The sequence below is a fragment of the Acipenser ruthenus genome, chromosome 14 (genome assembly GCF_902713425.1).
Source record: "Acipenser ruthenus chromosome 14, fAciRut3.2 maternal haplotype, whole genome shotgun sequence".
Taxonomy (NCBI): Eukaryota; Metazoa; Chordata; class Actinopteri; order Acipenseriformes; family Acipenseridae; genus Acipenser; species Acipenser ruthenus.
In genome coordinates this window covers 32,972,667-32,996,533 of record NC_081202.1, presented here as the reverse complement: position 1 = coordinate 32,996,533, position 23,867 = coordinate 32,972,667, and the positions used below count along the sequence as shown (strand labels likewise).

Genomic DNA, 23,867 nt, shown 5'->3' with positions numbered 1-23,867 from the left:
ACGTAAATCCTAAATGGCTTGAGACTATGATAGAAAAAGCAACCCAACAATCAATAAGGAGTAATTAATTACCATTTCATTTTATTTTTTTGGTTTTACATTTCTCTTACTATTTCATGTTTTTTGCAGTTATTCTGAGTGGTTTGGGGTCATGCTGCTCCAATATTTTGCTTTTTTTCTCTCTAATTCTGCCTTTACCTGGCTTTGAGCTTGTCTGGAGAATCCTAAGTGCCGGCACAGAACAACCTTCCTTGTTCCATTCAAGTCACGTGACAATATGCCCATTCAAATCTACCAGCCCCAGCTACTACACTATAGACAGAGAGTAGATTGAAAAGTTCTACTGTGACATGATTTTAAATAAATGCGGAAGGCTGTTCTGTCTCTAAATTGACTTTATTATAAAAGCAATAACCTGGTAAGTAAACACAGTGATGAGCGCAGTGTGAAGAACTACATGCTGCACGGTTTTATTATCTCACAACCCTATAAAACCGAGTGATTTCTTAAATGACTGGTAACTGCAATAGCATTGGCAGGGCTTGTCTTTACAGTCCTGTGCTTGCTCTTAACCTTAATGAGCTAGGCAGAGCTGAAGCAGATATAATACATTCTTATACTTCATGAAACTAAAGATCAGGCTCTGCAATGTGACATGATTTAGTAAGTAACCATGGCCCTGCCTTCTGCATCTAATAACACTGCCTATTTGGGGGGTGATGTAAGGATACATGCAAAGTGACTCACTGATTAGGAGTTATTTTTCAGGTTTTGGTAGCACACAAATAAGGTAATGAATGCATCTAAAACGTTTCTAATAAGTAAAATTTTGCCTAGTGAAAGCTTGAAAAGTAAATAATTTGGGAAGTATTTGGTGCTCACTATTCTCGTTATGTAATGTATGGTTGTATGTATTTTATCTATTTATTTATGGACACCATATCTCTTAAGGGAGTTGGTTCTTTGTAGCTATTTTTAAATTTCCCTTTAAATCCAATTCTGAATAAAACATTGTTTACAGTACACATTTGTTAAGCTAATGCAAACTAATAAAAACTACAAACATTTAGTTTACCTAAACTAATATTAGGTAGTCCAAGGTCAGTGCTAATCAGGGTCTGTGAAATGACAGGTTTATGTTTAAAGTCTTAGTTAAAGACTTTAAGGCTTAAAATGTTTCTCTTTTCTTTCTTTCCGGTCACGTCTTATACTTTAACATACATATACATAAAACTTTAACTTGAAGTTTGTCATTGCTTGTGCCCTGGCACCTCTTTCTTTACAAATGAAGCACTGGTCAGAACTAATGATTCAAAATGACTCGACTTGACTCGACTTGACTCGACTTGAGCAGTTTAGTGACTTGACTGGACTCGACTCGAGCTTCGCATGTCAAAGACTCCACTCGACTCGAGTGTACTCCCCAATGACTCGACTCGGCTCTAGTCTGCCTTAAACTGGCCTTGCGCGGGTCTGCTGGGCATGGAGCACCCTTCCTCCTTCCATTCAACGCATGTGAATGTTACCTGTCAACACTGTCAGCCCCGCCTACTCTCTCTGTCTGTATATCTGTAGAGTAGTTGGGACTTGCAGAGTTCAAAGGTCACACTGTCACTGTCACAGGCAGAAGGCGAAATGCACTCTTGTAAAATTTGCAGGGTGTTCTGTAACACTTTGAGCTCTATTGCTGTGACAAGCTCACAGCCAAGCACATCTAGAGAAAAAATTATAATAACTCAATATTGGAGCCACAGAACCCAGAACCCTCAGAATGATTGATGCAAACTCCTTAACAAAGGGAAATGTAAAAAAGGCAATTAATTTGGCTACTTACTCCTGAATCACTCGCTGGTCACTGAGATAACAAAAACATTTTTAACAAACATTGCACAGAGATCCTGCTACGCTAGTACACTGATACTGTGGGATTAATAACAAATGTGCACGGATTAATAAATGTGCAGCTTCCTTGCCGGAGTCTCTTTCCTGACGATAACATCTGGGGCCACAGCGCTATCCTGCCACAAACCCCCAAGTCAATTGTTATCTGAACGAATCAAGTGCTTGTGCTGCTGAGAGGACAAAGGAAGGAGCTGGTTTAGATATCAGCTGAAACATCTATATTTAGCAAACTCACTATCCTTGTATGGTGAAGCAAACTGGAACAAACAAGGAAGTGAACAAACATATCTGTTTAGCCTGGGTTCTGCAAAGCTTGCCTGTTCCTGTGCAAGTCACCCTGCAAACTTTACATGAGTGCATTCCGCTAGCTTTGCGGTGTCCTGTGCTGTCTGTATCGCAGCGTTATATTTTGAAACATACTACCGACGCACTCATCAAGGCTCATAAATCAACTGGGAAAACATTTATCAGCATTTACTCAGGAGCAATAAACAATGTCTTCTATCCAGATCACCCTCCCTCCTGCAACAATGCTGGTTTTCTGTTCCCACAACACGGCACTCATTTCAATCACCACCATCGTTGCAGGAGGGAGCACGATGAACTCGGAACACTGCGATGTTCAGAATAAAAAAAATCTCTTTCAACTGGCGAACGCTCCAGAGTAAAAGTTAAAAAAAAAAAAAAAGTAATTCCCTAGTTTACCTATGATGTATGAATGAAAACATATTGGAATATGTAGGGAAAAAAAGCTGCGATATGGACAACACTGGATACATCAAAGGAAAGTCATGTATTTCTTATAAACACTGCAGTGGGTTCTGAACACTTAAATAAATTACTATAAGACTACAAGTGTACAACACTGATGTGTGTATGGAGGAAACAATGAATAAACACTGGACATTAAATCAATAACCTGACACTACACAGTTACCACTGTAGAAATACTAAGGCCAGCATTTCACATGCATATTTCTGGTAATGCTTAACGTTTGGATAACGTTTAAATTCTAACCTATTAACACCTCTAAAGAGCAGTAAGCCATACTATAAGGAAAACAAGAATGCCTAGAAATCCATGTATGTAATTCAATATGTTAATGTAACATTATTCAGAAAGGTTCATTTGGCTTTATGAAGCAAAATCAGTTAATTCTGTAGGGTGATGCTAAACTTTTGGCCATAGCTGTAGTATAAGCAACACCATAGCCAAAATGCAATGATCTAAGCCACTTTCTCATTTCTACTGTATTGTAATGTTATAGAGTTGTTGTTAAAACGTTAGTCTACTTTAATGTGAAGTTACTTTTCAGTACTGTACTACTCTACAATAATGAGAATTCAATGCCATTTCAAGTACTGTATACTCAACCAATAATATGAAAGTGTGCTTTCTCTTATGTGCTATATACTGATGCCAATATTTAAAAAAAATATGTGTAGTGTCATCCAAAAACACATTGAATTGAATGGGAAGCAAGGGCTGGACGCGAACCGCAAACCATACGGTTCAAAGACAAAGGCCTTAACATTCAAATGAACAGCAAGCTCTGTAATGGAGAGGTAAGTAGCTTATGCTGATGTCAGTATTATTCACTGATCAGCCGCTAGGAGGAGATTCATTACCTTTAGGTAGCTGTTTTCAGATGTGTGACGGGGTACACCCTGCCCCTGTGCGTATTTTATGTTTTGTGTTATGTGTTATTATTGTTTTAAAGTGAGTGTTTGTGGGGCACATTTGTTTTGGCAAGGGAGGATTGATTGCCTTCCTTGCCAAAGCAGCTCACATGCAGACTGTGCCTGGGCCCAGCATAAAAGAGAAATCTCTCACTCTGGGTTGTTGGGTGTACCGAGAGGAGGTACGTGAGAAAGACAGTAAGATTCAGAAAAATATAAACAATTGCTACTTGGGCTGGATTTAGACCAGCCCGATACTTGTTTGTTCCGTGTTCACTGTGTTTTGGCCATCGTGCCGTTTGTTTCAGAAAGTGTATTTTTTGTTCAAACCTTTTATTTATAATTTATAATAAAAACGTGCAGCAGCACTTCATACCTTGGATTACTATGTCTCTCATCTGGTTTGACATCACCACAAGCCATCCTTGTCACAGAAAGGTACAATGTATTGTTTATACGGGTGATCTGGCTGCTTTTGTATTAACTACTTAATTTGCCAAAAACGTAAATACCTAAAACTGTAGCATTCCTAGGTTAAGTAGAAAGACTGACTTGACAAAATGTACTGGAGTACCGGCTATCAACTCTGTAAATATTAATCTGTTCTTGGACAAATTTACAAAGTATTTATTACTTAGGTTTATGGAATGTTTTCTAGGACTATTTTTTGAAGAGATTTTTTTAGGCTGAACAGTGCTTTGAAAAATTGGATACTATCTAAAATGGTGGAAAATGTACTGCTGACTTAAAATAATCAAAATGGGCTTTCAAAAGTACTTAACAAACCATTCCTAGAAACAGGCCTTAAAAGTTTTGTGAGTAGAGACTAATCAGAAAAAGACAGGGGGTACAGTTTAAACCTCCAGAGTGCCTGAAGACATGGAAAGAGGATGTACAACTCAATAGCTTCACGGAGAAATTCAAACTGTACAAACCGATAATTACACTTGTGTTTGGGTAAAAAGAGCCACCGTCAGAATTACCTGGGAGTACAAGAGCTCTGGCATGATGGATGTGTGTGTCTGTGGGTGTGTGTGTGTCCGTGTATGTGTGTGTGTCTGTGCGTGTGTGTCAGTGTGTAGTGAGAATGTGATAAAACCTTCTCTCCTGCCCATAGCTGCTCTGTTAATAAAGCCCAGCAGAATCTGTTAATGACACTTTTTATAAATGCCAATTACTATGCAAATTGAAACACAAAATAACCTGAAATTCAAAGAAAATCATCCGTTTTTTTGGGGTTAAACTTTGTAATTTCTGGTGTATATGTGAGAAGTTAACAAGTTCACAGAGCTGTTAACCTCACACCTAGTGTCATACATTTCCATGCTTGCTGTTGTCTTTATAGTCTGTTCACACCTATTGTTATCACTGCATATGCAGGCTGTGTTGATATGAATCTATGGCAGCTAACTTCAACAATCTTTTTTTTCCAAATTGTATTAGATTTCATACCGGGGTGTATAAACACATTTCTTTTTGAAATGCATTTCGTTATCTTTGGTGAAGACACATATGGTGTTCTCTCAGTCTCACCATTATTTTGAATTAAAGTAGCTTTAAATGTTGTTTTTTTCTACCGATTAGTGATTGTTATTGCAAACACAGTGTTTTAGTTTGCTTAATGTTGTATAAGTCTACCTTAATATGCTGACTGTGAGCTCATGGGCTGCACTTCAGTTCTGGTTGTCTGCCAATGATGCATGTACCACAGGCTAGATCAGCCAAAGTAAGAGCTAGCGCCATTTAGTGATCTGCCACTTTGGATCAAGTTTCCTTTTGTTTTGCAGAATACAGTAGCTGTCCACTAGATGGCGCTGGTACGCACTAATATAATGACACATTGGATGATCTAGCCTACAACTAGAACTGAACACAAGCTCATGAATTCAGGACTTATCAACAGTTTAAAAAACACAATTTTTGAGTTATTGAAAAAAGATCCACTCGGAATGATTTCAAACATCATAAAAAAAGGTAAGGGGGGAGAGTAACTAATTCAGAAGAAGTCATTGTAGCTACTCACGCTTTACCTGCTATTACCAACCAGTAAACTCCAGTGCAGATTACAGATTAAATATAAAATGACAAGCACTATACAAATACCAGAAAGCAGCTTCTATCTCTGAATGTGTGTCGCACTCACCTCACACCCTCGTTGAGGGTGTACAGTTCGTTCTCTGGTAGCCCCTTCTTCTGGAACACAGAAATCACTCCATTGTGGATACTGAAAAAGAGGAGTTCATTATTAAAAAGTTCAGAAATCCGAGGTAGCGTGTTGTGTATAACACCTTGCCATGGTCTAGATTCTCAAAGCCATTTACTCCAAACTGTCTTTAGCATGATTTTTTTCAGATTGCAGAAACACACCCAATAAAGCTACCAACCCAGAAATATAAAAGTCAGACATTTCATGAAGGGGCTCGTGATTAGTCTGAAATTGTTTATTATTCATTTTTAAAATACAAATACAAACAAAGATTTTGAGTAAATAACTTTGAGAATGTCTGTTGTTTAAGATATTGGGCTGTCCAAACTGTGATAATGATGTGTCTTTATTACACACGACACATTCACGTATAATAAATTACAAAAATAAAGATTTAACCCAAACTGCTGCTAACAAAATCTGTATTATTCGAATGGCAGGAGATGGCATCTATATAAGGTTTTTTTTTTTTTTTTTACTGCTTACTGGTGGATTTCTTATACATGATTTACAGTATAATAGTGAAGTAACCATGCTTATAGAGTACTGATCAAAGAGTTTCACTCTAGGGTGCACCCTTCTACAAGTTTCCTGCAGTAAATTGTGCAAAGTGTAGTACTTGCACAAGTATGGTAAGGCACATGCCCATGAGGTAAATCACTGGAACTGCAGTCTGGTAAAGCACACCACAAGGTAAATCACTGGAACTGCAGTCTGGTAAAGCACACCACAAGGTAAATCACTGGAACTGCAGTCTGGTAAAGCACACCACAAGGTAAATCACTGGAACTGCAGTCTGGTAAAGCACATTCTTAGCACAAGGGGGGTCAGTTATAATAATAATAATAAGAAGAAGAAGAAGAAGAAGAAGAAGCACTTATTTAAAGAAAATTAAGCAGTATCATTTTATCAATCCATTGTAGCGGGCACTTAAGAACATAAGAAGAACATAAGAAAGTTTACAAACGAGAGGAGGCCATTCAGCCCATCTTGCTCGTTTAGTTGTTAGTAGCTTATTGACCCCAGAATCTCATCAAGCAACTTCTTGAAGGATCCCAGGGTATCAGCTTCAACAACATTACTGGGGAGTTGGTTCCAGACTCCCACGACTCTCTATGTAAAAATGTGCCTCCTATTTTCTGTTCTGAATGCCCCTTTATCTAATCTCGACTTGTGACCCCTGGTCCTTGTTTCTTTTTTCAGGTCGAAAAAAGTCCCTTGGGTCGACATTGTCAATACCTTTTAAGAATTGTGAATGCTTGAATCAGATCACCGCGTCGTCTTCTTTGTTCAAGACTGAACAGATTCAATTCTTTTAGCCTGTCTGCATACGCCATGCCTTTTAATCCCAGAATAATTTTGGTCGCTCTTCTTTGCACTCTTTCTAGAGCAGCAATATCCTTTTTGTAACGAGGTGACCAGAACTGAACACAACAGTCTAGATGAGGTCTTACTAATGCATTGTAAAGTTTTAACATTACTTCCCTTGATTTAAATTCAACACTTTTCATAATATATCCGAGCATCTTGTTGGCCTTTTTTATAGCTTCCCCACATTGTCTAGATGATGACATTTCTGAGTCAACATAAACTCCTAGGTCTTTTTTCATAGATTCCTTCTTCAATTTCAGTACCTCCCATATGGTATTTATAAAATGCACATTTTTATTGCCTGCATGCAGTACCTTACACTTTCCTCTATTAAATGCCATTTGCCATGTGTCTGCCCAGTTCTGAATGCTGTCTAGATCATTTTGAATGACCTTTGCTGCTGCAACAGTGTTTGCCACGCCTCCTATTTTTGTGTCATCTGCAAATTTAACAAGTTTGCTTACTATACCAGAATCAAGGTCATTAATGTAGATTAGGAATAGCAGATGACCTAATACTCATCCCTGTGGTACACCACTAGTTACCTTGCTCCATTTTGAGGTTTCTCCTCTAATCAGTACTTTCTGTTTTCTACATGTTAACCACTCCCTAATCCATGTGCATGCATTTCCTTGAAGCCCTACTGCGTTCAGTTTGAGAATTAATCTTTTATGCGGGACTTTGTCAAAAGCTTTCTGGAAATCTAAATAAACCCTGTAATATGCTATGCAATTATCCATTGTCAATGTTGCATCCTCAAAAAAATCAAGCAGGTTAGTTAGACACATTCTCCCTTTCCTAAAATCATGCTGACGGTCTCCCAGGATACTGTTACCATATAGGTAATTTTCCATTTTGGATCTTATTATAGTTTCCATACATTTACATATAATAGAAGTCAGGCTTATTGGTCTGTAGTAACCTGGTTTGGTTTTGTCTCCCTTAAATGATCGGTAAATACAATCTCCCTAATTTAGCTCTTTTTAAAATAAAGATGTCATGTTTATTCCAGTTAATTCCATACTGTTTTAATATGTTACGTGGATGTTTACTTTTTCATTGGTTTAGCTGTTTTGTTCAGTGGAAAAACGCATTTACACTGAATCTTTTTATAAACTATGAGAAAACGTATCTTTAATCTCATTTCAAATCTAAAGACAGAAGCGAGCCACACTCAGAAGGCAGAAGGTTTTGTCTGGACTTTCATCATTCTGAGCCACTGTGTGAGAAACAAAAAAGAGAAGGCAGCACACTTGTGCTACTCCAGTAAGGGCGCTAAATTGCATGTTCAGCATACACTCTATGAATAGTCTCTGAATCATTTTAACAGAGCATTTTACAGCACTGTAAAATGCTCTAATAAAACCCAACTGTGGCTCTTGTAAAATGCCAGAGACAGTCCTCTGTAGTGGTTCAAAGGACTGTGCTGCAGTAAACAGGCAGCTTTTTCACTGCTCAGTCATGCTTCAATAACAATTGTAATGCTAAACCAATTTGATCGATTTTACTTACATTTTAAAGTTAAATCGAGTGAAATCATCCCTGTGTTTTTCTGCCTCAGAAGACATTGGGGTCCATTTAATGACCTAAACAGTGTTTGATCTTTATACCGCTGGCATTATAAAATGTCTAACCCCTCATTTCAATGTATTTGTATTTCATGCAGTAATATTAATATTACATTTAGATTAAAAATCCACATTATTTGGAGGCTGTATAACACATTTTAAGAGTTTCTGCAAAAGTCAAAAGGATGAAATTGCGATCCACTATTTGAATCACCAATCCATCTTAGTTCATCTATCACGGAACACTTTTAGGACTCTTTCTTGAAGCAAGGGAAAAGGTAAACGCACATTTTGACAGAGGAAAATGTACGTTTTTAAAACCATTAAGAAAATGAAATTGCACAGGTTTTTTTTGTGTGATTCTAATGGGTTGATCTGATTGGTGGCAATTCCCCTGGATTTCATCAATCTCTTCTACCTTGTTTCCGTGAGTACTCTACCCGGGTTGAAAACCCTGCTGCCCCCGATTCTGTGTTTCCATGGTAATTTAGCCGACCCGAATTGGCTGCCAATCCGAGCGGGCCCTCATTTTTTTCTCACCCTTTCCCAAAGCGGGATGGTTGGAAGTAAGTCACAACACTGACCAATCAAGTGACGAGTGGGTGTGTACGTCACAACACTGGCCAATCAAGTGACGAGTGTGCGTGAACATTTTAATCTACATCCATGGTGAGCAGGTTTCTCTGTGCTTTAATATTCACGTACCATTAGGATTATCGGAAGCAAAGCAAAAGCATCCATCGTTTCAGTTTTGTATACATATCAATGTGACCTTAGCCGCAAGGCTTGCTGGGAAAGAACCTGCAACATCCGCTGAAAACTCCCGGGGGAGGGAATGCAGGAGAACCCGGATCAACTCAGATTGGAGCATAATGAAAAAGCCAGTACCTGCACGGATTGATTTTAAATTTGATTCACAGTTGATGCTGTAACGTAGCAACGGGTATCCACCGTCTGATAGAATCCCGTTAGAGCTGGAAGCTGATTGGCTGATGGTACTGAAAGGTTTCTAATAGCAGTGTAAAATACAGCTAGAAATAAAAGGTTGCAGTGAAAACGCTGGTGCTCTGCTCATACTACAAAAGAAGGTTTACGAATCCCTGATCCCTTCAGCGAATTAGATATTAAACCACGATCCCGGTTCCCCACACAGTGATTGTGGCTGGAAACAAACTTTAAATTTTAAATTTGCTTTCTGCATCACGGTCTCACAAAGTATCTTTTCCCACAGTAGTACAGAGCTGTTGGGTCGCGGCTCTCAGCACAGGGGCTCCTTTTTATTAAACACATCATGTTTCTACACACACAACATCCATTGCAATTTTGCATACTCACACCAACAGACTGTCCAGCCTTCAAAGCTCAATGAAAAGAGACATACTGCGGAGCTGAATGAGGTGCACAGGTGCATGGCTCCCGACAGCCCTATCGTAGTGGACGGGGGTAACAAAGAGGGAGTATTAAAGAATCCTGACCTGTTCCAAGTGGCGTTGGCCCCGGCCCGTCTGTGCTGCGTCCCCCGTTCATCCAAGGCTGCCTTCTCACTCTTGCTCAGGTCGCTGAGGCTAGGGGAAGTCATTAACTTCAACCTGTAGAGAGTCCTCATAGTGAGAAAGACAGGAAAGCACTCGGACACTCGTCAGAGATAATCTCTGCTTCGGACAGCTGTGCCGTTCCACGAATGAGAAGAAGCAGCTGAAAGAAGGTGCATGCTCTGCTCTGAACAATACACAGCATATCTGAGACATTTCACATGAGCAGCAGGGTTAATGTGTCACCAGCTGTTACTGTATGAAACCCACTGCACACATTCCATCAGCTCCAGACGCAGAGGCAAGACGAAGCTATTGTCAGAATGAACCACACACACACACCCACACACACTCACACACAGACACACACACATAAAAGCACACACACACACCCACACACACTCACACACAGACACACACACACACAGAAACGCACGCACAGAAACACTCCCACACAGACACACACACAAAAAAGCACACACACACACCCACACACACTCACATACAGACACACACACAGAAACGCGCACACACATTTGACTACAAGACGCAGCATTCCACAGTCACTGTAATGTGACTCTAAAGTTCTGTAACACACACGTACGGACACACACACACACACACACACACACACACATGCAAAAAGCCTATAAAACTGCAGATTCAAAAACCAAAAATATGTGTGTTATTTAGAAAAAACCCATGTGCCTGGACACCTGCACTGGATCAAGGCCAGCACAGATATACAAAGCCCACACAGAGCATTATACTAGTTTACAAGACACTGCATTCCTGTTGTTTGTTAGCTTGCTTTATATTTAGACAAGAAAAATCCCACAGCGTAGATTCATCATTTGTTTTGAAAATACAGCCACCTTCTGGTACAAATTACACACAAAACAAGCTCATCAATAGAATAACCGCAAAGTATGCTGTTTACATTGAGTTTGATGACCAGACAGTTCACTTTTCCCATCAACTGTCGCGCCGTCCCGACGTCTTTTCCCAAAACTTTTGCAACGCTGCCAGATAGCATCTCTAAACATCAGCAAAATAATATTTTTCATACAGGTTACTGTACTAAATTTAAAGTCAAAATTACAAATTAAGAGTGAAAAATCACAATGCATAGGTTATAACATAAACAAGACCATGAATTGGTAAGGGAAGGTACAGTGGTTGAGCAGCAGTCAGAGGCTGTTGTTTTTTTTTTAAGTTTAAGTGAAAATAGTAATAGGGATTAAGCATGCTTAAAAAAAACAAAAACATTGTATAGTTTAAAACATATGTGACTTGGAACTGAGCTTTTGAAATCTGGTCACCCTACTTTGAGATATGCAACAAAACATTTATTAAATGGTGTGGTTTTTTTTTTTGTTGTTGTTTTGATTTTTTTAAAGCGATGCGTGCTGAATGGTATCTGAAGTCGTGCATTTTCCCAGTCCTCTGCTCTTTGAGATTTCTCCTCTCAGGTTACACTTAAAATAATGGCCACAAATTCCTCTGAATCCAGTGGACTAGCTGCTGTTCCTGTGGCTTTCCACTTGAATTCATTTTGGGATTGTGGCTGTTTTTTTTAAATGATCTGGCTACAAAAATCACAGCAAAATAACAACAAAACCATTGTTATCCAGATATTCCTCCCATGCAATCCTGTGCAACTCTATTATTATAAACTCATTATTTTTATGATTTGATTATACTTTTTTTACATATCATGTTTGGGCTTGAATGAATAACTTTATAAAGATTGCATGTTATGATTTGTTGAATAACATTTAGAAAATAATCAAATGTTATGTTGAATCATGAGCAAGCCTGTGCAATGACCATTAAAACATCCTTGCTAACATATCAGAGGCGATGACATGCTGAGGGTTTACTTTTAACTCCATAAAACATACCAGAAAAAAAAAAAAAACCTTAAGATGGTGGTTTATCTGGGTGAAACCACCAGTCTCCTGTTTAAAGGTCATGTCTTCTGTCTGGCCCAGCAGAGTGTGTGAAATGAATAGATGTTTTATTCCCAGATGAGTGGTATGTGATCTCAGCTGACATCAGCAGTGAAGTCATTTAAACTGGAACACACCATGTATTAAATGTGGCAAAGTAGCACAGAATTAAAGAGCAACTTGGTTATCTTAACTAATCTCGTGTTTAGTATATTATTTCTGTTTCAGTCGTCACATCCTGGGGGCCCAGAAGTTCAAACCACCCCTGTGGCTTCAATAGAGCTCTCAAACACATCTTTTCTCTAAGTACAGCTGGTACACCAGAGTGTATCCGTTAACCTGTCCCCCCTGCAACACTCTGCACTGTTGTAGTTCTTACTGGTGTATTCCTTACATCCACTAGAGGCAGAGTGTTGCAGAGAGGCAGGTTTAGTGGGTGCCCTCTTGAGAGCATTGTGCTGCTGGTATTGAACTCATTCAGGGGTCTGCTACAGGATGTGATACAACAAGCACTGGGGCTGGATGAATAGGTGAAAATAAAGTCTGGAAAATGAAACAGTAAAATTAAAACAGGAAGCTCTTGACTAACGCACGGCTTTAATGTTTTACTTTTGAACAGCTCCAATAGTTCTGATTGTGAAGCATCCACACTACAGTGTGACTGAACTGTATTGGCATGGACTGAGAAATGGATTTGTGGTCATTTCTTTGAGTCGGATTTCAGGGCAACATTTTTAATCTGAAACAAAAACACACTGGAAACGTAGAAAAAATGCCAAGTTTCAAAAGTGCCCAGCCATTTAAAGTAGAGATATCAAAAACACAAGCTTCAAGAAACCATTGGGGCAACCTTGCCCAGCACAAAGCAAAGGCACAACTGTAAAACCGATGGAGGCCAACTTGGTTTGTGTTTTTAATGCAAGTTCGACCCGCTTTTATTATTGTGCCTAAAAAACACAAGCCGTTTAGTAGAAACAATTGGGGCAACCTTGACCGCTTTTACAGTTGTGCCTATTTGCTTGGTGTAAAAAATAAGTGGCCCAGGAATTCTCAGCTGGCTGACTTCATCTTTCAACATACTGCTTGTTTTCTCAACTAATCGTGTAGCACTGATAACAGTAACACAACGCGCTTACAAACTGAAGGTTCTAGTTTCAAATCCCATGCCAAAAGATATTTTTTGCAGGCAAATGTTCCATTTTAAAAGAGAAATAAATAATGTAATATAAATGATATAGATGTCACAATAAGTGTATTCTTTCTACATTTCACATAAGAGTGTTGGGAACTACAAATTAAAAGTGAAATGGTGCTTTTGGCTGATTTACTTTTGCTGTGCCAATACCCTGAAAACACGTAAACTATCCCTGCTGTATAGAGAGTCTGGCAGTTCTCGCTGATAACTTGGAGCGAGAAACTACCGTTCCTCTCAACCTGGCAGATCATTAATCGCCTTTATCACATAAAACCAAAACGGTGGTGGGATGGGTGCTGAGCACCCACTTATTAGGCCCCATGGGTGCTTGAGCCCCGGGGCACCGTGGAGTCGGTTCCTATGACAGCTAAGTAGTCAGCAGATCCTACAATCATTTTGCATGGCAGAGCCAGATCTACTGCTTTCAGAAGCACAAGGGTTAAAAGCAAAGCTGGCTGAAAATTCACTCTGAAACCCACACACTTCTCATGCCACCCATCAGAGATGTGCTTTAATGCATGTTAACTCCAAGAGTGCTTACTTTGCACAAGACAAAGAAGATATTTAGGGCTTAGGATTCAACTTTTAAAGGTACACAATGGATTTCTTCCAAAATACAAATAATTCAGTGATTATCGGAGCTTTATATTTATTTCTAGATTTAGTTCTAGAGGGTGGATGTGGATGAATGACCTTATGCCAAATAATACTAATATTAGGGCTGTGCTGATGCTCGTATTTGCTGAGTAATTGGCTTTAAGAAGTATTTGTCGGCAGGTATAAAAGACATCAAAGTTGCCTCAAACTAGGTCTCCTGGAACCAGGTTTCAAGTCTCTAGTCCTGAAAAAAGTAGCTTTGTGTTTCCTCAGCTTTAGCGAAACTGCATTACTTAGGGAAGGATAATTCAAACTGAGAAGCACATTTTTGTTTCAAAGCTGAGTCTGGGTCAGATGTTAGTTGAATATTTCCGTGCTTTACCGCCCTAATTAAAAGTTTAAATACAGTAACATACAATGAAACCCAGATGGGTATATCACACTGTAAAAAGCCAGTGACTGCATGAAGCAGTGTACAGTACAACTGCTTAGTTTTTTCAGGAAGCAAGAAACTGGAAATTTGCTTTAATCTCTTTAATATGGCAATGGCGTGACTGACCACAGCTGTCTTAATTTAGGACATTGTTAGCATGTGTTCATGTCCCTAACCATGGAAAATGTGTATGTTTATTATGAGGTTTCTCCTTTCAAAACATTGGAATGAATTAAAGAATGGAGGGGTTATGAGCAGGGTACCCCCTACCTCGAGAACATATTGGACAATGATTAATCTGACCAAAGGCCGGGAACCAGACAAGATTGACCTTAAATCGAATCTTACTGTCGTGGGTCTGCAGGTTTTAATGTCATTTTGCGGGTCTGACCTGTGAAATGTGGGTAACATTTATTTGTGAATAACGCTGTATGTAAACAGAATTTAATTATATATGGAAAATACTGTATATAAATTGGCAGACATAATACCTAGTAGGCTTACTACTACGTAATCAGGCATGACATCTATTTGAAACCGACTTGGAAGCTTATTAACTATTGCACCACAAAACAGAACATAATGGCATTTCTGAAAGCAGCCTGGGTTTGTACTAGGATTGTGTGAGTAGAGATGACAGTGTTTTATCTGATCAGCACATTTAAATCAGTCATTGTGAGAACAGTATAGGGGGTTTGTAAGGGTGAGACCCTTACTGTAATATTGAATTGCCTGTTATTGTAATTATTATTGTGATTGTTATTCTACTGTATGAGGAATGGAATTGATTGAAAAATTGATTTTCGATTTAATGAATTATGAATGTATGAATGTAAAATAAGAGTTTGTTTTTAAAAAAATGTTTATTGAATAACTAATCCTGTTAGGAGTAGGCAGGGCTGGGGATTATAAAATGCTGTGTCTTTCTTTAGGAGAGAGAATTATTAGGTCAGCCTTGATCTTGTCTGGGGAATGTCATTGAAGGTACAATCTGCTAGTCTGTGTTAGTCAGTTGTAATTTGTGTGCTGTATCCAGTGCCAAAATAAATATTTATACCTGTGAACACTACCAAGTGACTGTTTCCTGCATTTTAAAAGACCAACGTGTTCCTGAGAGAATAATGGGATTTCGGGTGGGGGTAAGCTTGCACCATCACCCCGGTACGGGGTTCTCAATTCTGCTTGCCCTGCGCTCTGTGTAAAGACTGGTGAATAATGGCTGCTGGCCAGACTCATCTAATACTTTCTTTATTGACATGCTGACAAAACACCCTGTAATACCTGGAACAAAACCAACCTTGATAAACTCACTATTTAACAACAGCTCTATCGTTGTAAAGAGATTCATTGCAATAATAATTCATTTTGAGTCAGTTTCCTTCATTCATTTCATTCTGCATGCGGGCTGCAATACTTTGAGGCTACCCACTCGATTTCAAAGGGTTACAATCCTAACAAAGCTATAGCTAGCAGCAATGAACCTGCTGCCTCTGAAACTAATTGGTTATATTCCAATTAGCCAGGTGCTTGCAGTTGTATGAAAAAACAACTCTCAGGATTACTGCTTGCCATGGATACAAAATACAAGAGGAGGAGTCTGGTCCAATGCTGTGACGGAATGCATAACCACTCCTATCATTTGAGAAAGGCAATGACCCGGTGTCAGGCTATATTTCAGAAATACATTGTGAAGGGCATTGCACATCAGATCCTAATATAGGGTTTTAGGACGCCGAACGTCTGTGTATGACAGAATATAACTATTATTTACGGCTTTATTATTAACACACCAGTTAGAAATCCAGCTACTTTTGTTTACTGATCATTACCAACCTTTATTTAGTCCGTTGTCAATTTCATTGAAAAGAGGGAAAACGTTTAGGAAGAGAATACTGTAAGTGGCTGAGGTATGTGGTCCATTGTGATGTCACCGATTTGATTGGACTTTGCAGTTGAATGGGATTCCTAGAGGTGCCTCAGGCATGATTTTTTAAACCAGGTGACATCAACTGTGCTGACATGGAGAAAACAACATCTAAAAGTGGCACTCGGATTAAAACGTGCACTCTGATTGGCTGAAAGATCTAGTCCAGACTATAATGCAACATATGGAACTATTTGAGGAATAATAATTTAATGTGCATTTCTTCTTGTACCTGCAATCTGTAATTGTTATAGGAGAGTGATGCATTGATTTCTTACATCCACTGGGGGCACACTTTTGCACAGGGACAGGTTAATGTAGGGGTAGTCAATAATTTTTCGTCCTGCGTAGTGTGAAACCACGCGCCTGGGTCGCAGCGACCCACCTCATGATGTGGGTCGACAGGCTTTGACCCAGGTCGAGCGAGACAAAATCCATGACAGCCGTTCATAAGCCGACAAAATAACAAACAGCCATGTCTGCCTGAAAGTTTCTCTTCTGCAAGGAACATTTCTGTTATTTCTGTTTAGCCATATTTTTATTGATTGAGACATACCATGAGCCAGATTGCTTTGGGATGAAGAAACAGGGGCCGTATTTTTTTAGAGCGATTTTTTTTCCATTTACCTGCTTAAAAGTGGTCTGGCCATGGCCCGTGTGGCCCGTGTGGCCCGTGTGGCCCAACCCCCCCCCCCCCCCCCCCCCCACCCCCCCCCGGGACTCAGTGGCCACTGCGCGTGTTGTGTATTTGCTTCTATCACCCAGGTCGACCCTGGTTTATCAAAAGCAGTGTGAAATCGCATAGCCGACCCGCATAGAGCATGCCAGTGTGAAAGGGGCTTTAGAGTCTAGCACAAGGGTTGGCCAAAAAGCTTCAGCAGAAGTGTCGCTGTGTCGCACTTCGTCTGCTTGTAGATCAGTGAGTTCCAATTGCAGTTGCACTTTATCAACATCTGGAAAGGAGGCTTTGGCTTCAGTGTCATTTGCCTGCAATATGTTTTGACATAGCCTGTCAAGGGATGACACCATCTGATTGACATCTGCAATACCTCTGCAACTTAGCAACATCGGAAAATGTAACATCACTCCAGTTTCCAGATCACTCTAGAAGAGACTTAGTTAGTACTGAAATGAGGCAATAGTGCTGTGGAGATCAACTACATTGCAATTTCGCCCTTGACGCTTTGGAATCATTCAAATGGTCTGTAAAATCAACAAGGAAGGCCAGAGTTAATACTTGTGCCAACCCTCAAAAATGAGTTCTGCTTTTTGACGGGGCATTTTATGCAGAGATTCTTCAACATGAACTCTAATTTCCCTCTTTAGGACTTTCCCTCTGCTCAGCCAGCGGATGTTACTGTGCACCAAAAGGTTATCATAATCGGCAGATACTTCAGACAGAAAGCTCTTAAATTGCCTGCGTTGCAATGTTGACTTGGATCGAAGAAAGTTCACAATTTTTATCACCATTGACATTACAGCAGCACACTCATCGCTAAGCTTTGCACAAAGCACAGCCTGGTGGATTATGCAATGCTAGGAAATCAAATTGGGGTTCAAATTTGGCAGACGTTTTACAAGCCCTCTGTGTCTGCAGGTCAGGGCAGGAGCACCATCAGTTGTGATTGACAGTATCTGACTCATGTGAATACCCTCACTGGACAAGAAGGTTTGAATAAACAAATACTCACCTGTTGTGCGATTGTTGTGTGGTATCAGGGTCAAGAAATTCTCCACAAATGTTTCCTGATCAAAAAAACGAACATACAAGGCCAGCTGAGCTGTGTCACTGGTGTCGCAGGATTCATCCACCACTACGGAAAATGTGCCTCTTTTAATTTTTTTCACACAACTGCTTAAAAACATCCTGTGCAATTAACACAGTGCGCTGAATAGCTGTTGTGTTTGACAGAGGCGATTGTTTGAAGACATCAACAACATCTTTCTTAGTCTCGGCAAAAAGGGTTTCTGCTGTGGTAACCATGTAATGCTTTATTACATGTCCATGTCTGTAAAAGATTTTCTGTGTTTTTCCAATATCCACACACATCTAAATGATGCTTCGGTTGCCTTCTCTTGAGCACTTGTAGCCCCGGAAATAATATTTGTGCTCCGGAAATAACCACCTTTTAAAGCGGCGATCTTTTCTGACTTTAAACTGGAGCCCTGAGGACACTGACGGTCAAAATCCAAATGCTTTGTTTTATAGTGCCGCTTGATGTTCCCACTTTTTAAAACAGCCACAGTTTCGGGACGATTTGGCAAAATAAAGCAGTCCATCTATTCTATAACAGAACGGTTTTCACTATCAACTTTTCTTTTTTTACACACCATCGTTTGCACAACGCTATACATACGCAGCCATTGGCGAAAACAGCGGAAAACAAAACTGTTTCTGACAATATGACAGAGCCGATGAGTTTACAGTGAGAAACGTTGTTTTTCAGAAGAAACCGAGATACTCTGCAGGGATGAGCCACAGATTGATTTTTAGAGAATTTTACAGCACCCTTTATAAAAGTTCCCCACAGTAAAGGCATAGCAAAGTGTAAAGCTTTAAATTATAGCGAGGTATGGTAAACATATTAAAAAAACATGGAAAACTGTGGTAAACTATGGTTAATCCACAACAGACCAACTGAGATGCAACATTTAATTTCCCCGAATAATCCACCTCTCTCCTTGCTACTGCCCTTGCAGTCTTTATCCAGTAAGTTACAATAAACATCTTCATTGAGCAGAAAAGGGTTACAAAAGCAGTGCAGAGGATGAATCACTAATCACAGCAGTCTATTTGACTCATGTGTCCTCGTATTGCCTTTTCTTAACCAGCTCTTGACTTCTCATTAGATGTAATAAGGCAGCGAAGCACATTGCCTAATAAAAGTAATGTAATTAGCACAATGCAGAGGGACACACAATATGATTTCATCAAGCCCGTTGTGCATTTGGTGTTGTTGAGAATTTCTCAATATTAACTAAGACAGCCCAGATATAGTGCCAGAGGAAGCATATTTAAAAAAAAAGAAGCCCAATTAACAGGCTCAAGAAATATCCAGCACAAAAATATGCTTATTTATTTTAAGTATAGCCATGTATTATTAAAATCACCGCGCTGGATGCTGACGAAATGACAAAAGCGATCTTCTTTCTTTGTTGTAATGTAGAAACCCAAGACAGGAAATAATTATGGGGTAACATTTTAGAATAATGACTGCAGATTCCTAATGATTTCCAGCTGAATCCAACAGGAATAACACCTGAGTACCTTCATCAGAGTTCTGAAGTAATTCATTTTTAATTCAGCCCTGTTAATCCATGTGGATTTAATTCCTCATAATCATTCCATGTTCATTTGTAACAAATTATGTTGATCACATGTATAAGGCCTGTGAGAAGTGTTAATTCATGCCTGACGCCTTATACTACATGATCAACATTATTTGTTACAAACGACCATGGAATGAATAAAGGTAATTAAATCCACACGGATTAACAGGGCAGAATTCAAAATGAATGAGTTCAGAACTCACAGGAAGTGCAGAAGACATTCAGGTGTTATTCCTGTGGATTCAGTCGGAATCCATTATGAATTTGCAGCAATTATTTTACAGTTTTACCAATTATGGAAACACAATTGTGAATATTTGTTTTTTGTTTTTCTATCATTATATTTTTGGTTGTTTGTAATCATCTGATTTGATTCTTCCACTTGTAATTAAAGCTGTAGCTAGCAAAATAATGCCATAAATAAGACCTATTTTGAACTTCCATTCGCTACATAGGTCTTAAGTGTGCAGTTTTGAAAGAAACACGTTATAGCAAATATGCATTTTCATTTTAAAACATGATATCTGTTACCACCATAGGTTGAAGCAAGTCTGAATGTTCTCTTCCTTTTTCAGAGGAAGTATCTTATACTTGGGTCTGGGTCATTTCACCCCAGGAAGTGCAAGACAGTCTAAAAACAATGCTTGCAAACAGAGATTTCTTTAACCTTCTGTAGTGCCAAATATCACGTTTGAAAATAAAGAAAAAACGTTATGTTAACAATAACAGGGACTGAACATTTGAGACACACATAACAAATGGAAGTGAACAACAGGAATGATTTATAGAATGATTTTGTCAGTTCTACACTATTTACGTGTCACTAACAATACATTGCAAGGTATGTGGAAAGAAATGTGAATATTTTTCATGTCATTTCAAGCTGACAAATTATCAGTATAAAAATATGAATAATAGGATGATATCTGAATTGTCAGGTTTTGTAATGTAGCCACTAACAATGGATGTGACTCATGAAGACCTCTCCTCTGCTCTCGTCTTCTGTCTAGTGCTCGATAGAGGGCACCTTGTGACATGTCGCAGGAATATGATTGGATGCAGCTCTGTAGTGAAAATACAATGTTAAACCTGTTTGCTGGAGGTGGCAGAAGTAGAGTTTCTGAGGTAACTTAGGTTTAAAATGATTGTAGACTGGAAATCATGTACAGAAATGTATGGGAAAGGAAAAAATATGGTAAACAATTAACCACAGTAACATTGTAAAATAGAGTAGTTTGTGGTTGGTTGCACTTTAATCGATTAACAGCTAAATAACTAATTTCTAATGATAATTTAGTAAGATATAAAAAAAACTGTAGTCACAGATGTTCTGAGCCTACTATAAATACCAGGCATAGAGGCGACACAGACAGAGAAACTGCCGGTACCTCCAGATCATCGGTGTATCAGTCTGAGGGCTTTCTCCAGGAATTCAGGTAATCTGATCAATTGCCTATCTCTATTAGCATGTATTGTATCTAAACAATGCAGAATATAAGGTGGGTATTTGGAACTAATAAATGGTAAACACTGGTCTGGTCTCATCCTTGTAGCGTAACAAAGGCGTTAATTTCATGTTCATCTTCATTCACAAACCTTAGAGTTCTAACACATGAATTCAGCAAGAACCACGGATTGGCTGAACAGACTATCAGGATCCAGTATACAGAATGGGTGTATAGGGTCATACCTGATAAAACCAGGTTATGGAGGGTTTGGAATTACACTTAAAAGGGGTTGCCATGGTAAACCAGCACTCTCATTTTGCAGCTTTCCTTGCTTGTCCCATATACTGTGCATTTACCAGAGTTTACCGTGGTTTGCAACGGTTTTAAATATGCTTTACCATACCCCGCTGGGCTTGACATGCTTTCACGATGCTTTATTACACTTTGCTATGGTGAACTTTTATAAGGGTAAACAACACCCATGTCTATGAGGCACAATGGAAAGTATTCATATTTGTATCACTGGGTTTGTCAGTCTAAGATATTATTTTCATCCATTACATTGTTCTCACTCCCACCTCATGATAATGTAAGTATTGTTATGGCACAGTACCGCTGTCCCCTGCTAAAGACAAAGCCATTGCCTTTCTTTCACTGACACTAAAAAATGGTCTAACAAAAAACATTAAGAAAAAAAAGACCTTTTTAGTTTGTGTTCTGCTTCTCTAGCTACAGCAGAGCTTGGAAAAGTCACATATAACCAACTGCTTCCACTGCCAGTATTAGCAACAGCATGCCCATTGGGCCAGTGTATGGTGGCAATCATTTCACAGATGCTTCCGAAACTCATTTAACTGTGTGTTTCTGTCCTTTGTCATTTCACTGTGTGTTTCTGTCCTTTGCCATTTAACTGTGTGTTTCTGTCCTTTGCCATTTAACTGTGTGTTTCTGTCCTTTGTCATTTCACTATGTTTCTGTCCTTTGTTATTTCAATGTGTGTTTCTGTCCTTTGTCATTTCTCTGACTTATTAAAACAGCAGCAATGGTGCCCTCTGCTGTCTGATAATAAACAAAAAGGATTTTGGAAAAAGGCACAACAAACAAATAAAAGGTGTAAGTGCACAGTATCTTTCTGTCCAGCAGGTAAGTTTGAGAGTGCTTCGGTGTGGCATGAACTAGGCTGGCTGAAAAGCAGACGTCTAGAAAATAACATACAACCCCAGAGACGCTGTCTGTCCCCGTGTACTAGTCTGTACACACCCCGTTTTAATCAACAATGCATTTAAAAAGGTCGAAATTAGTTTATGGCATAATTAATACTATCACTGTATGTGCATCCTTATATGTGCATTGAGTATGAACTCCCTGTGTCCTCTCGACAGAAACACAAAATACTAGAAGGCCGTTTTGAGCTTTTTGTCTAAAAAGTAGCTCTGTCTCTTTAAACTATCAGACGTCTCCGTGCAAATTCAGCACCTAATAGAAGAACAAAATACGTTGTCTGTGACTGTGGCTGTGTCGTGTAGTTCCGTCCATTTTTTAAATAACCAAACAAAACGTACTCAATTAAGCAAAGGATTAACACGAACGTTCACTCAAATTAATATTTAGCGTGTATCTTGAGCAAAAACAGAATGCCAAACACGTTCTTCAATCTCACAGTAAAATAGCATAGAGAGCGACTTACCGTTTTTTTTTCTTACAGCGTCTGCGAAAGGTGACAGGACTGGATGTCAGCGGCAGTCATGAGGTACCAACAACTGGAAAAGACACATCGAATATAATACATCATTTAAAAACGCACGATCGGTCAATGGGTTAATATTATGGAATCGGAAAGTAATAGCGACCCAGTCTTGATCATTTCCAGACCGAAGCGAGTCGTTTCCAATATCGACACTCAGGGATCTTTTATTTCGATTTTGTTTCCATTCTTTCTTGCTTTATTTTGTATTATTGTTTTGTTTCGCCTTGTCAGTGCCAGCCACTGTCTCGGTGTGCGTGTGTGTCTGTTGGAAGGTGCTGTACCAAACCACAAACGCACACTGCAGCCTCTTACTACCGCTGGAGATCTGCCAGACCAGAGTTCAGGCTACATCCGCCTCTCTACAAAAACAAGCATAAATACAGTACTTTTGTTTTATTTACCAGAAAAAAATGGGACGGGCTCTGAATAGCCAAGTAGCTTTTATTCGCACTGGTCTTAATATGGCCCTGGAAAGTTTGTGTTTGTCGGGGTCGTTTGCATATTTGAGATTTTCCAGAAAACACCTTTTTTCTAAATAATTTCTAAAAAGAAAAGAAAAAAAAACTCAAACACAAAAACGTCTGTAAAGAAACAGTTGCTTCCAGAATGTCTTGGTGTCCACACTATACATTTGTACGTAGTTTAGCCGTTTCTGAACTTCATAGCCCTTGGTCATAGTTCAGTTTGTTAACTATGGTTATAATTGTTGGTACACAAGGTTCCGCCTCTCTTTATCAGAATCCCCTCTGTTGAACACCATCAACCATTTAACTTTTTTATTTATTTGTTTTCTGTAACTATTTCACTTTTTTTTGTACTCAGTCATACATGAATAACTGCAATTTAATCAAAGGGTTCTGTTATACTAAGAGTGAAACCTTGGTTCAAAAAGTGGGGCTCCTCAATTAAACAATGTTTTAATTATAAGATTTTATTGAAACAATAGAGGGAAGTTGGGGATAGAAATTGACAGAAAAGACTC

At 39.1% G+C, this 23,867-nt stretch overlaps 1 protein-coding gene across 2 annotated transcripts in view; it reads right to left on the bottom strand.

The window, feature by feature from the left end:
- LOC117419813 (proline-rich protein 5-like) overlaps positions 1 to 23,258 on the bottom strand; it is a 56,347-nt gene extending 33,089 nt beyond the window's left edge. The window contains exons 1-3 of one of the 2 annotated variants that reach the window (XM_034033003.3): positions 22,826 to 23,258; positions 10,203 to 10,316; positions 5,726 to 5,806 (exon numbers count right to left, since the gene is read on the bottom strand). In XM_034033003.3, coding sequence (XP_033888894.1) covers positions 5,726 to 5,806; positions 10,203 to 10,306 — 185 coding nt within the window. In that variant the 5' untranslated portion in view covers positions 10,307 to 10,316; positions 22,826 to 23,258. Of the gene's footprint in view, positions 1 to 5,725; positions 5,807 to 10,202; positions 10,349 to 22,825 lie in introns of those variants that run through there. The other variant, XM_034033002.2, reaches the window with a different exon arrangement.
- Positions 23,259 to 23,867: the final 609 nt, after the last annotated feature.